At 45.5% G+C, this 14,346-nt stretch overlaps 2 protein-coding genes across 2 annotated transcripts in view; both read left to right on the top strand.

Moving 5' to 3' along the window:
• The window catches only part of LOC119151330, a 53,366-nt gene extending 43,210 nt beyond the window's left edge, over positions 1-10,156 (top strand). The window contains exons 28-42 of the mRNA XM_037395138.1: positions 622-664; positions 1,430-1,505; positions 1,702-1,871; positions 2,012-2,092; positions 2,846-2,883; positions 3,514-3,649; positions 4,321-4,457; positions 4,882-5,104; positions 5,773-5,887; positions 6,275-6,412; positions 7,678-7,785; positions 8,260-8,451; positions 8,710-8,876; positions 9,242-9,428; positions 9,948-10,156. Coding sequence (XP_037251035.1) covers positions 622-664; positions 1,430-1,505; positions 1,702-1,871; positions 2,012-2,092; positions 2,846-2,883; positions 3,514-3,649; positions 4,321-4,457; positions 4,882-5,104; positions 5,773-5,887; positions 6,275-6,412; positions 7,678-7,785; positions 8,260-8,451; positions 8,710-8,876; positions 9,242-9,428; positions 9,948-10,156 — 2,020 coding nt within the window. The remainder of the gene's footprint in view (positions 1-621; positions 665-1,429; positions 1,506-1,701; positions 1,872-2,011; positions 2,093-2,845; positions 2,884-3,513; positions 3,650-4,320; positions 4,458-4,881; positions 5,105-5,772; positions 5,888-6,274; positions 6,413-7,677; positions 7,786-8,259; positions 8,452-8,709; positions 8,877-9,241; positions 9,429-9,947) is intronic.
• A 3,193-nt stretch (positions 10,157-13,349) lies between these two features.
• Positions 13,350-14,346, top strand: part of LOC119151329 (cytosolic phospholipase A2 epsilon-like) — a 40,793-nt gene continuing 39,796 nt past the window's right edge. The window contains 1 exon segment of the mRNA XM_037395137.1: positions 13,350-13,532. Coding sequence (XP_037251034.1) covers positions 13,350-13,532 — 183 coding nt within the window.

Below are 14,346 nucleotides of genomic sequence, written 5' to 3'. Positions count from 1 at the left end.
GTGCTACGAGCTATGTGGCAAATTGGTGTGTGCTGGGGTGACTTCCCCGGAGCTTCAGGCAGATGGGGAGCACACCCTAAAACCTTTTGTTTGCCTAGTGTAATGAATACTGTTTAAGACCATGATATTGGGACTGCTGTTTTGTTACACAGTTGTCTTTGAGATTAATGGGGAGTGGGTGGGTATGCGTCCCTTCAGAGCACGACACGGAATAAGGCCCAGATTTCTGATCTAGAGCCCTTTCTGTCCCATCCACTGGCAAACTGCATTTTTTAGAAAACTGGATTCTGTGAAACCATCTGCAACCTCAGCTTGGGGCTCAGCATAAAATTACTACATGGTTTGGCCCCACAGTACCTTTTTTTTTTTTTTTTAACACCCCACCCCCCCCAACCCCCCCCCGGAGCTCAAGGACTCCAGGACTGGATGAGCCAGTAGGATGATGATTGGGGCTTGACAGAGTAGAGTGAGGAAACTTGTACCGTGAGTCTCCTGGGACTTTTCTTTCAAATCCAATACACAGCTAAAAATAAGCAGAGGAAAATCAGAAGGGTGTGGGTCATTAATTATACTGTAATTATACTGAGTGATTAAAAATGTATTTTTCTTCCTATTTCCTAGCTCAGGCCCTCCTGAAACCATCATTACTAATGGAGTGCTAGTGGTGAGTGTTGTGCTTTGTCATCATTCTTGTCCTGCTGCCATGCTTGTTTCACTTGACTCACAGTCACTAGCCCAACATGCCCTTTGACTGAGCAAGGCCAGCACTGAAACATTCCCACTGCATCAGCTGCCTCATGCATCCTCCTGGATGGCACCTGTGGGGAGGCTGCAGCTGGAGCAGCGGGGAGATCCCCGTGCTAGCATCCTCTGATCTTGCAAAGGCAACGCATGGAAGTGGTTGAGGTCTGAGACCTTGGTGCAGCAGCAAACTCTCCCTTGGACTTCACTCCTTCTGAACGCCTGTACTGCTACAGTGATGGGGACTGTCCTGTCCCAGGCATGTGTCATGTCCTGCATTCATAACTGGACTTTTTGAAAAGGACTTTCTGACAGTTCCATTTGCTCATTTATTAGCTTCTTTCCCTCATTATTTTTGTTTAAATCAGTCTTCCACATCTCTGCAGGGATCCTGGAAAGTGCTGTTTTTCCACTTTGTCGTTACCTTCTTCCTTCTGCAAGCCCTGTTCATTCAAACTGCAACCCCAGCCTTGCCCTGGCTGTGTCCACTTTCTCAAGAGACTCCTCCTGTTTCAGCCAGCATCTGAAATCGAGGTCACGGCTGAGAGAAAATGTTTTCCTTGGGAAAAAGTGCACTGCCTGTATAGCATTCGTATCATTGTCAGTAGGAGCTTAGACTAGGAAACAGAATCTCAGACCAGAAAATTCCCTGCCATATGAAGTATTTTATTGTTCACGTCTCTTACAGTCTCGCCAAATCTGCTGCTTGGAAGTTCAAGTGGTTGAGAAGAAGAAGAAGAAAAAGGAGAAGAAATCTTTATCAAGTGAGGTTATTTCTCCATCAGCTATTTTTAAATCATGATGTGCTATTACTATGAAGGCAATCGGCTTAATGTAAGAATAAAAAACCCCCAGCAAATCTGAAACATGAGAACAGCTTGTGATAGACTCTATAAGAAACATTGTTTCCCGTTTTGATGAGAAAATTACTCTGTGTCTGCTTTTGTGTTGCTTCCTTAGAGAAAGAATTCTCCTTTAAAGTGCAAGGCTCTTACGAGGGCACCCAAGACATTCTGCTGGGATCTGATCTGGTCTTCAGCTCCTGCTCTCCTGCCAAATTTCACTATGCCAAATACAAGCAGCCAATGCTGGATGTGATGCTACCAGGGAAGAAACGACCTCCCTCCTTTGTATGTTATAACTAGACTTTATAAAACATAATAATGGCATGTAAAGTAGCATGCACCATAAATAGTAATGTCAGTTTGCATTGTGGAAAGAGAGCAACATTCCTTACAATATAAACTATCTATATTTGCATTTTTTTCAGCACTCTCGTGCATATGATACAGGCTCTCCAAATGTGGAACTTCACTCCCTTCCAAGTGGAAAAAAAATAACCTTGGCAGAGGTAAGTGCCTGCTCTTTTGTGGGAGAGGTTGAGAAACCTGAGTGTGGAAGTCTGCATCAGCCCCAGTGATTACCAGGTTACTTTCAGATGATGAAAGCCGGCAGACAAAGATGCCGCAGTCTAACAGTGGTAGCTCTTTGGGTGATAAGGGCAGGTTGTGCCTTGTTCTGTTTGAGTGGGTGTGGGAGTTACTCCACACCCCGATCTTACTTCATGCTAAATTTTGAGGCTCTGCTTTTCCCCTTCTTATGCACCAGTGGGGCACCTGCACTAACTTAAGCTAGCGCCAGTCTCATGCTGATGCTGACCATGCTTTGCAAAGCACTTTTAGATTCATGGTTGACAAAATCCATATAGAATGAAAGGATCCCAGCTGTTGTAGAACATAAGCTGCCACAGAAAGTGAGGAGCAAATGCTGTTGTGTAGAACGGTAGTGTGGCTGCTGCCTGGCTGGCTGCCCCAGAGAGGTAATGTCAGCAGAGATGAGGAAGGTACAAATTATCTTTACTTTCCTCTGTAAACAGCCGTTGTCCTCAGACGTTACATTCACTGGAAAACATTGGGAATTACTGAACAACATCCCTGACGAAAAATTGCTGCAGTCGGTTCACACAGGCTGCTGGATTGTTCAGAGCTCCTGATTTGTACTTGCATTGCTAGGACAGCAGAGGCTAAAATTCCTCCTGGGGCAGTCGGGGAGGAGTGCTAAAGCAGGTTGTCACGATTACACTGTTTGCATTCTTGCTTTCCAGGATAAAGGATTTGATTTATATGCAAAGGCAGAAGACTGGTAAGAGACTTGCCTACTCTTGGAGGCTAATGTGTCCTTAGGTAAACCCATCTCACCCTTGGCTCTTTACTGGGGAGGAGGCACTCACAGTAGGACAGTAGGTGGTGTGATGAAGTGAAGTGGAATTCACATGAGCTAATCCATACTGAGACATGAATAATGAAAAAAGATGTATAAAATAGAAGAAATAACATTCTAAGCTGCTAGTCAGTGTTATGCTCAGCACAGTCTTTAACCTTTTCTTTAACAGTGTGAGAGTGCAGCTGATCACCTGGTACTGTTGATCATGAAGTAGGTAAACTTTGCTGCCTGCTTCAAGACAAATGGAAGTCTTTCCTACAGCTCTCAGTGCAGGCTAAAACATGAGAGAATCCAGACAGCAGATGTCTCAGACATTATCTGCCGGAATGTCTTTCCTTAGGTTTTCTTTTGATAACTGTTTAGAAGTTTAGCAGTCCCTTTTCCTATTGTTCTTCCACGCAGCATTTTCTACCTGCTTGGGAGCATAGCAAAGGCTCCTCCTGTAAACACAGTACTCTGCGGGTCTCGCTTCTTTCCTTGTATTGGAAACTCTGAGCTTGTCTACCAATAATAAAATGGAATATTCTTTTCTCCTGATCCCTGCTCCAGCCCAGACTGCCTTGATGTGCGTTTAGGGTTTGACCTCTGTGCGCAAGAGCAAGACTTTCTACGCAAAAGGCAGAATTATGTTGCTCCTGCTCTGAAGAAGGTCCTGCAGCTGGAACAGGATCTGCTGGACCATGAGGTCTGTAGAGAAAACATTCAAAATATCTAAGGAGTGCTTAGCAGTGGGGGCATAACAGCATAATATGACCTCTTCCTGGTTAAATTTTTTTCTGGTCTTTCTTAATCTTGAAACTTATGTACACTTCCAATACTGCCCCATACCCCTAATCTCACCCTGCCATTGGTGTCCTCTGCAGTCGCTATCCTGAATTTAACTCTTCTCCTGCTACACCTTCACTGCAAGCCAGGCTAGATACTCCTTATACAGAAATTGCTTCTTCCAGAGTCTTTACCCTACGGTTGTTATCCTTGTTGATAATCCTTCCTCCTGTCTCTGACCCGTGAGTTTTCTTTTTAATTCTTGCCTTTACAACTGGCTTTTTTCTCTCTTACTCTCTCTTTTGGTTTAAGTTAATGCATTTTCATTTGTTTTTTATCAAACATCTGTGTTGAACACATTGGAGACAAGTGTCAGTCATCTAAGCAAAAATTGTCATTACTTTTACTCCTGTTTTCCTTTATAAAATAAATGGTAGCTTATGTTTCAGTAGAAATCATTTGGAAAGAAGTCTCTGTCTGGACATGCATGGTGGTGTTGGGCTCGATGTAGCGGGGGGGTCTCTGCTGAGAGTCGCGGTCAGCTGCGGTCTGCACTCTGACGCCAGCCCTTTCTGTTCGTGTGTTGTGCAGACCCCAGTGGTGGCCATCATGACTACGGGAGGAGGTATGCGATCTTTGACCGCGCTGTACGGCAGCCTGCGGGGGCTCAAGAAGCTCAATGTCTTGGACTGTGCCACATACCTGACTGGCTTGTCTGGTACCACATGGTAAGTAGGGCTGGGCAGCTCTTGGCTGGAGTCTTCCTGATGACACCAATGAGCTGAAGTAGGCTGGAGCTGACATGCAGCAGTCCACCTATAATACCTCCTCAGCAGTCCTGTTTTTTTTATCTTCTTCAAAAACTGACAGATTTAGTCTTTTCATGGGGGAAAGCCACATAATTTGCAACAACACAAAAATAAATGTTTTTATAAGAGCAGCTTATGGAATACTGCTCAAGCCATTTTGATAGAGGGTAATGCCTGCGACTTCAAAGGGAGCATGGTAGTTTCTTAGGTAACTGAAGACAGGAAATCTTTACTTAGTTTCAAATCAAGAACTTAATATAGAAACATAAAATGTAGCCATTGCCGACTTCAAACCTTGGTGTGGTTTTTTTTCCCCACTTCAATATATATTTCCTCTTCCTAGGACCATGTCAAACTTGTACAGAGATCCTGACTGGTCACAAAAGGATCTTGACAAGCAAATAAGCGAGGCTCGAAAACATATGACAAAATGCAAAATAAATTCCCTTTCCTTGGAGTATCTGAAGTATTACAAAAAGCAGCTGTGTCAACGGAAAGAAGAGGGGCGCAAAACATCTTTTATAGATCTCTGGGGACTTGTCCTGGAATCTCTGTTGCATGATGGGGTACGGTATGTCATACAGCAGCATTTACAGTGGCTTACAATTTTCTGAAAGTTAATTCCTGGAGAAGATGTTTTTCTGTTTGTTACGAGACACTGTGTATGCAAATGCACAGCCATTTCCAAAACATTAGGTGGCAGCTGTTTAAATGCCCAGCCATGGTGGAAATCGGCATTCTTGCTTGTGAGATTTTGGACATGTTTTTCTGAGAACTCCAAGATTAACATTTTGAAAAAAAATTATACTTTAAGATTTTGGGGGGCATATTCTGCAAATATTTTGTTTAGAAATAGCGAAATTACGGACATTATCTTAATGCCCATGGGAGGTATTAACAAACAGACCTGCAGGCTTTTGAAATATGTGAGAGGTCTTACATAACCTTGCAGTATAACATGTTAAGCTGAAGTATTGCTTTCTGCTCTTCATCATGTCCTTCCATTTTCATCCTAATGGGTCATCAAATTATCTGGCATCAGATTGGATGCCTGCAGATATTTCAGTAAGAGAACGCTTTCAGGAATTTTGAAAAATATGGAACATTTCAGAATTTAAGCCCAGCACACATTATACACTAGAGGCAGAAATTTTTCTGCCCTGCAAGCTTAGATGCAGAGAAATGTTCCTGTGCTAATTTTCATCTCAGTGTAACCATTTTTCTGGAACCACAGAAAGACAACCATAGACTCTCTGATCAGCAACGGGCCATTGATCGTGGTCAGAACCCATTGCCTATCTATACTGCAGTCAATGTCAAGAACAACTATAGCACTCGGGATTTCAAAGGTAATTATGAGACTTCTGGGAGTCATTTGTCTTTACATTTAAGTTGGTAAACCCTGGGACAGTTTTTTCAGATAGTCTAAAAAAAGCTCTCTCATTTAAAGACCAGAATTTAAGCTGATGTGTGTTTGCATAATGTCCTTGTGGTCAGATAAAAGTTTGACCGTCTATGCAACAGACAGAAAAGTATTCCAAAGCCTTTTCATGTTTATGAGTTTTCATTTGCACCCTGCTTACGGCTTGTTGCTATTGGTCTGGAATGTTAGATTAACTGCAGATATAACTTTAATTTTTAACTCCTTTCACTCCCATGATAGCAACATCATTTTTATCTACAGCTGAGGGGGCTGTAGTTGAGCGTTGTTCTCTTCTTTGTAATCCTTTTCACAGAATGGGTGGAGTTCACCCCTTATGAGGTGGGATTGCAAAAATATGGAGCTTTTGTTCGTGTTGAGGATTTTGGCAGTGAGTTCTTCATGGGTCGGCTGATGAAGAAGATCCCTGAATCCCGGATCTGCTTCTTAGAAGGTAAGCTCTTAAAAACATCTGAATGTGGTTGTTTGGATTTTGTTGTTTGGTTGGTTGGTTTTTAAATTGTGAGTTGTCTAAACTAAGCACTAATAAAGCACTGGTGCACGACTGACAGGGCAGTTTCACCAGAGAGGATAAATATCTCATTGCTGAATGAATACTTATTATAATGGATTCAATTTGTTGTCAAAAAGAAAATTCAAAGTGACAGGCAAATAGTTATTTTCATTTTTAAAGCTAGTTTTGAATAAAAATACGGTATCACTTCCAGAACAACAATAAAATTGAGGTGTATGGGAATCCACGGTTCTGCTCGTGCTGCTCCAGAAGGGTGAACTCCAGAGCCTCTTGCCTGTCTCACAGGCAGTCAGTAATTTGTGTGCTTCCTATAGACAGTTTACATGAGCCTTTGTGCTGATTCTCCAGTGCCCCGGGGTGTATTTGAGCATGCCAGGTCCCCCCCAAGAGTCTGCTCCGGCCACATGTCACTGGCCTGTTTCCATGTTGCCTGGGCAAGCCTGAGGGGGAGGCAGCAGGGTCATACCCAGCAGCACTTTTGCTGTTGACTGATGTGGAGTGCAGGTACATGTCTTCCAGACAGAGAGACCAGGTGTCAGCTTGTGCCCAGTTCAAGATGCAAACCTCTCTTTGACTGGCCGTGTTACTTAGAATGAGGCAGACACTCTACTATTTTAGCCTGAGCCTGTGCTGGCTGTGCATACGTTTGTGCTTCCTGAACCAAAACCCAGTGGAGCACTTGTGCCCTAAGGGGTAACCAAATAAATTATTTCTGAAGCTCAAAAATGCAAGGTCGAAACTGATCCCTCCGTTTGTCAGCAGGCTTATTCTCAAAAGAGGAAGCCTACACGTGCAGTCGCTGTAAGATCACGTTGTAGGTAGGCCCTTATCAATATAATTCCTCACCAACGCTCTCAGACTGCATGCAAACTTTCATCCTTTCTTTTTAGACAAGCCTCGTGATACTTCGTTGGGTTTTTTTCCGAAAACCCAAGCTCCTTACATCATATTAATTCACAAAAAACTCAGCATTTGTTAGAATGTATATCCAGCCCTAAGTGCCACAAGACAAAACCTGGATACCAAAATAAAATTTAAAAACCAGCAGCCAAGTAAAAATGACACATCATCCATTTAAAGCAAACTAAGGAAAAGCAGAAACTTTGCTAATTTCATGTCATGGTAACAGTTTCTCTCTTCATGACCTGTGAAGGTGTGAGTCAGAAAGCTCTTTCCTTGTACAGGCATGTGGAGTAGCTTATTTTCACTGAATGTGCTGTATATCTGGAATTTGTCCCACTCATCAGAAGATTTCTGGCACAGGTGGACCCGGGACAAAATCGACAATATAGGTAAATTATCACACTTCTTCTTTACTGTGTATTTATTGTTAGGTAAAGTTAGATCAACTATCACACCTGGCTGTTATGGGAGATGTGTGCGGTGCACCGGGCGTTTTTTGGAGTGCTTCTTCAGAGGCTGCGTGGATCGGCCTGGGTCCTGTGGAAATCCACCGCCCAGCAGCCTGTGCGCTCTGCGGGGCTCAGCACCGGTGTAGAACGTTCGAGAATAGCGAGACTGATCTGTGAACGATTAGTAAAGCAACAAGATTCTGAGCACATTGGGCAGGAGCTGCTGTGGTGCGAAGCAGCGCTGGCCCCTGCCGCAGGCGGCTCCCGGGCCTCCCCCTGGGCCGGCCGCGTTCATTGCCGTTGTCACTTGCTCAGCGGTGCCCGGGGAGCCGTTTCAGCCGAGGCCCGGCGGCTCTCCTGCGGCTGGCGGCCTGGCCGCGGGCTGCCCGGGTTTAACCGCCTTTCCCCGCGCAGAGGAGGAGCCGCCGCTGCCGCTGCCGCCGCAGGAGCTGGGGACGGCGCTGCTGGAGCCTCCGGGCCCGCTGGGCCGCGCCCTGCGCGGGGCGCTCACCGACCGGCCCTGCCTGGCGCGGGAGCGCAGCTTCCTCAGGGGCCTGCAGCTGCACCGGCGCTACCTGAGCAGCCCGCGCTTCCGCCGCTGGAAAGGTAATGGGGATGGCGGCGGAGGGCGCACCGCCCGGCCCGCCGAGCGCCCGGCTTGCGCGCCCCGGGCCGGAGGCCGCCGCCGTGCGGGCGGGCCGCGGGGCCCCTCGCCGGTGGCTCCTGGCAGCGCTGCGGAGGCTCCGCGGGGAGGCACACGGGCCCCCCGGCCGCGGCTGCTGCGAGGGGGCGCGGGGCGTGCGGGGTGAGCCTGGCGGGCCAGCCGGCCTCGCGCTTGCGGCAAGGAACACCCTTCGCTTTTAGATACCGTGCTGGACGCGTTCCCCAACCAGCTGACGCAGTCGGAGGAATTCCTGTCGCTGGTGGACACGGGATTTTTCATCAACACCAGCATCATGCCACTTTTAAAGCCAGAGAGAAAGGTAGACGTCATCCTGCACTTAAATTACAGCGCGGGATCCCAGGTACAGGTGAGAGGAATTGAAGCGGTGGCTATTTGTTCCTCAACAGCTGATTATCTGGAAGTTTGTAATCTTTAGGTGCTTTATATGTTGCTCCTTCTAAAAGTCTTACCCAGCAGCATTTTTGTCTTAATGCTGCAGCATGAGACTTCATTTATAGGCCGTATGTATCCTCATTTGTTTTTCTTGTACGATACAACCATTCTGCACTGAGAACTCGGAGAAAACAAAAACCTTCTCATTGCTTTCCCATTGGGGCTTCAGAGCTTTCACACAGCTAGCGTGGAAAATGCCTCCTTTGTTACTGGACCCCAAGAAATCCTGAGCCCCGAAGTCCCCTTTAAGTCTTAGTACTGTTCTGTTCATTGCTCAAGGCTCTGGACCAGACCTGCAAGTACTGCGCAGAGCAGGGGATCCTTTTTCCCAGGGTGGACTTGAGTGAGGAGGACAGGAAAAACCTGAAGGAGTGTTACCTCTTTGATGGTGCTGAGACTCCAGGAGCACCAGTACTGCTATTTTTCCCACTAATTAATGACACCTTCCAAAAATACAAAGCACCGGGTAAGTAATCAAACACGTTAAAAAAAGGTTGACATCATGGTCAGTGTACTGAAGGGACTACATTTGATACTCCAACCCTTGAACTGTACTTTTGGCTTATTTCAACACATCAGATTTTTCTCTGTTGCTTAAAATTACTTTTTTTACCATGTCAAGTTTGATGCTGTGGCTGTGCTGTTTCTATCCCTAAGCTAGCTAGTTTGCAGGTAGGTTTGATTATCTATGTGAGCCACAGGTGCAGCTCAGAACTGCAGTGTAGACTCATGTAAGGAATAATCAGCTTCTTTATCTCCTCATCATGTGAAGCAGCTGATATCCACCTGAGCCAGGGATGGAGCTGACGGTTTGAAAAAGAATGAGCTATGAAAAAAAAAATATATTTAAACTCACAAGAGTAATTTAGATTAAGAACTCTCTCTGTGGAGAGATATCTCCTCTACCTGTTCTATTAAGAGTTTGCTTGCTTATGACTAGAGTAACTACCATCTCTCAGCAGTGATTTGTTCCCCTTCCTCCTAGGTCAGAAGCGCTCCGAGTCAGAGCTGGAAGATGGCAAAGTTGACCTCTATGGCTGCTGTTCCCCTTATTCAACATACTCGGTTCAATACACTGAGAAGGTGTACGACCGCCTGGTTCAGCTGGGTGAATACAACATCCTGAATAACAAAGACCTTATTGTGCAGGCCTTGCACACAGCAGTGGCACGGAAAAGGCAGAGAAAGAAATAATGTCAGACAAGGCAGGATGCTTCTGTGTCCCTGAACCTGTCGGGAGACTGAAGCTCCCTTACGATCAGCCAGCAGGCTTCAAAGGATTCTTGCTCAACTCTGCTAAATGGCGATCTCAGGTGAACAAAGTAGAGACTGAAGAGAAACTTTTTTTCCTCCAGAGAATTTCATTGCAATTAAGCTACAACAGTGGAGTACAAAATTATTGTATGGTATAGAGGATGGGCAGCCACGAAGAAGGTGCTAAGGTGATAATGAGCATGGTGCTATTTGGCTTGAGGCAGAATTTGAAATTTTTAAGTCTAACATGTTCAGGGCAGACCACATTAAAAGCGTTTTATTGACTCGGCTTTTTTGTTTTGCATTTGCGAGGTGACGGTGAGGCCACACAGCAGCCTGTGGGACACGTTTGTGCCTGGGGCCACGGCACGTTGTAGGCAAGTGTTTAAAGAAAGGCAGGCACATGACATATGGCATCTTGTGGCTACAGACCACCTTCAAGGAAGGCTTTGGACAGAGGCAAAGGAGTGGCAGGCCATGGATACCAGATCAGCTGAGAAAGCAGAAGGGTGGTGATGAAGTGCTCCACTGCATGACCACCACCATGCTCCCCCCTGTGTGCATCCACACTGCTTCTCGGCTACCCATCCCTTGCCCCACTCCTGGTGTGAGCAGTAATTGGAAATACAAGCTGAACAGAACAACATGCTGCTAGCTGTAAACCCCCTCCAAACAAGAGCAAGGATGTGCAGGCCCTTGAATTCACCAGCTCTGCCTGTCCTTGCTGTTGGCTGAGTCTTGCATAAGCTCAGCACCTGCAGAATTAGGAGGCACTCACGTGAGGGAGAAAAGGCTTTACATGGTCTTGGTGCAAGAGGGAAGATTTTGTGTTTTGCAGTAGTGCAGGTAAAGTGTATATAACGCATCTGCTGGCACCTTACCACATCCCTCTTGCTACTTTTGAAAACAGGCACAATATTCACTTTCTTTCAGTTTCCTACAGTTATGCAGTATGCTGAGAATTGCAATAGCTGAACCATAGACAGTCAAGAATCCTCCTAGAGTAAGCTTTCAGAAATAATTGGTAAGAATGATCTCTCTTCTGTGTTAATGTGTTGTATGGCTGTGTTTTGCAAAGCGGTTCATAATACTCATCGATGAAACATGTAAGGTTTTTTCTTTCCCAACATAGAACACAAGTGTTTTATTAGCATTCCTGCTTCAGCTGCATCATTAGTAATTAATTTTCTATCTCTGTGAAGTAATAAGCCTAGACCTTTGATAGGATTTTGTTTTCATATACGTTTCTTCTATATTCACACCTATGCTTCCTATTGTTGCCCCTGGAAATCATGATTTTTTTGTTCTGTAAGATTTGGCTTATGCTAAAAGTTTTGTACTTCCCTTTTCCCCATGTACCGTGCATCACTTTTTTCACATCCAGCTGCTGCCTTCTTATCACCTCTGAAAGAGGTCGGGCTTTCAGCCTAATTGTGAGATTGGGATAGCTCATATCATACCACTGAGATTTCCTCAACTGCAGCAGGAACAGGTAGTTATGCCTCCAGACACACCTTTTAGCCCACCCTGACCTCTCCCACTGGTTTTTAGCACAAAGCTGAAATGTTGAGCCTCCAAAGCAGTAGGGATTTCTCTTTGTAAGTCACGCAAGTTTTTTTTTTTTACCAACAGCTAGGCTGATCTTATTGTTGTCTTGGACTTATGGAAATAAAGGGAATAATTAATTTTCCTTTCACATCGTGTCTGATGTAATTGAGTAGGTTTTAGTCATTATATCACATAGGGTCAAAGTATCAACACCATGTGAGAGTTGTATGCAACAGGTGTTTAGACAGGTTTCCACAGGCTTTAGTAACGTGTGGCTCCCTTCCATTTTGTATAATGGCTATTCAGTGATGTTTTCCAGTACAAATGTGTCTTTCTTTAATCTGTGTTTTCTTGACCTGGCCTAGAAGTCACACTTGCCTTTGATGTCTGTGTTTTAGCATGGTATCATGTTGCAATGGCCATTTAATTTAGCATGTAATAGGAGGTACTTACATAGTTGCCTATCTTGATCTCCTGGAGAATGTTTCTTTCCTTACGCATTTCTGAAACACTTCCGTAAGATGTTTTGCAATTGTTTCTTTAAAGTCTTTCCATGTGGAGCTGTTAACATAGTTTAATCTTTGTGATCAGCCCTTTTGTGTAAGTGGCCACACTAGATTCCTGCAGAGGTTTGAGTTTTGTTCAGGGGGAGCATCATGGGCTCTTACGCCTACTGGCCCTGAGTGCTCTCACACCCGGCTCCCTTGGCAGCGGCGAAGCCTGTGGGCTCCCTGGGGAACAGCTTTGCTTTGCCAGCCACTGCATGGAGCCACGCATGTTGCATCGCTGAGGCTGCATCCCGTGGGCAGATGGTGCGAGGTGTGGGTGATGGTCCGGCTTCAGGTGGCACAAAATGCAGGTCTGTGGGGTGTCTGTGTGACTCTGCTGAGCCTGGGCTTACTAAGCACTGCTTACCTGACTTACTGGGTGCCCTGCAAAGGCTGTCCCTCCATCCTCCCAGTGACAACACACTGTATATAGGGCAAACACGCTGCCTTGCACACCTCTTCAGGTTGCACAATGGGTCACAAGGCTTGAAGTCAGCATGGCACTGGGGGCATGGCTTCCACACATGTGGAGAGATACTGGATGCAAGAGCTTCTGCAACAGCCGAGCCTTTCTCACGCAAGAAAGAGGCACCAGGGATTTCAGCACTGCAAGATTAGCTGGAGTGAGCGCATCGCCTAACCCTGTGCTTCCTCTTCCTCTTCAGCCTGCAAGTGTGGTGGGGATGCCCATAGTGCCTGGCAGCCTTTCCTCGGCGGGGTGTGCCTTCCCTAAGGATGTCTTCTCCACATAGCTTGTCTTTTGCCAGGGCTCTCACACTGTAGGCAGCTGCCTGCCCTGGGCTCTGGAGGAGAAAGGAGTTGCGTCATTTAGAACAGAATCTCTAGGCTGTTCCTGTCCCTCTTAATTGATCAGGGGGGAGGGACTTCATGTTCCTGCAGTACTGCACCAGGTGTGGGCTCTGGTCTCACAGCACACTGTCCTGTTCTCTTCTGTAACATGGAAAGTTACAGAAAAGTTAGAAATTCCCTCATACCAAAACCTGAGCCATTGCTGTGTTAAGAAAAGCAGTCCTCCGATGTCTGCTATGACCCTCTGGCTGTGTAACTCGGCTGAAAGGGCAATGCCTTCTGGAAGGTGCCGTGCTCACCTTGACACCGGTGAAGTGCAAGGGATCCTGCTTAGCAACAGGGGTGGCTTTGAACCAGTGGCAAGCCTGTCACCTGCATTGCAGTCCCCTGACCCTGCCTGGGACTTTCAGGTAACAGGCCTCATGGGAAAGCACGTTTCTCTCTGTAGTCAGCAAATGGGCTCTGGTGACCAACACTTTTGTGCATGGACTAGATTCCCGCAATGCACTTTATCCCTTGGAGCTAATTGCAATGAACACTGGAAATTCAACCTTGACGGTAGCATATGATGCCTCATATGTTAGATAAGAAAAGGAAACTCAAAGGCATACCCCACCAGCACTTGCTAGTTTTATTCAGATACCAAGACACTGTTAACTTACTACAGCTGAAAAGGTCTTTTAGAAGCCAGTTATTTCAGAGTAAGTTGCTCTAGCAGTTCCAATGTCTTTTAGCGTTTGATGGGAGACTAAAGTGACACTAGAAAGAACTAGGATCCTACGCAGGTATGCCTTAGAAAAAGAAAGGCTAATTAAAAAATGTATATATATGCTTAGTCATAAAAAGGTATTGCACTTCTGCACATGCACAGGTCTACTACAAGTCACACCTACAAGAAGATTCTATATAAGAATAACCAGACCAAATAACTTTAAAAATCTGAGCTACTGCCAGTATTTGTCTGGGACATTAAATGCTTGGACTGTTTCTGAATGTTTTTCTGGGTTTAAGTTTTCTCTGAATTTGGGTAAAGTCATTTTACATGTAACAACAAATATCTATAACCCATATTTGTCATGGAGAGGAGCGTACAGAGCCCTTCTAAAAGCAATGTAATATTCCTGGTGGACAGAAACACTCCTTTTTCTGCTGATCTAACTCTATGGCCCAAATTTTCTCAAACGATTTCACTTTTTCTTTCCTAATGTGTTCATATTTGAATTG

Source organism: Falco rusticolus, chromosome 7 (genome assembly GCF_015220075.1).
Source record: "Falco rusticolus isolate bFalRus1 chromosome 7, bFalRus1.pri, whole genome shotgun sequence".
Lineage (NCBI taxonomy): Eukaryota > Metazoa > Chordata > Aves > Falconiformes > Falconidae > Falco > Falco rusticolus.
This window is presented reverse-complemented; position numbering and strand designations above follow the sequence as displayed.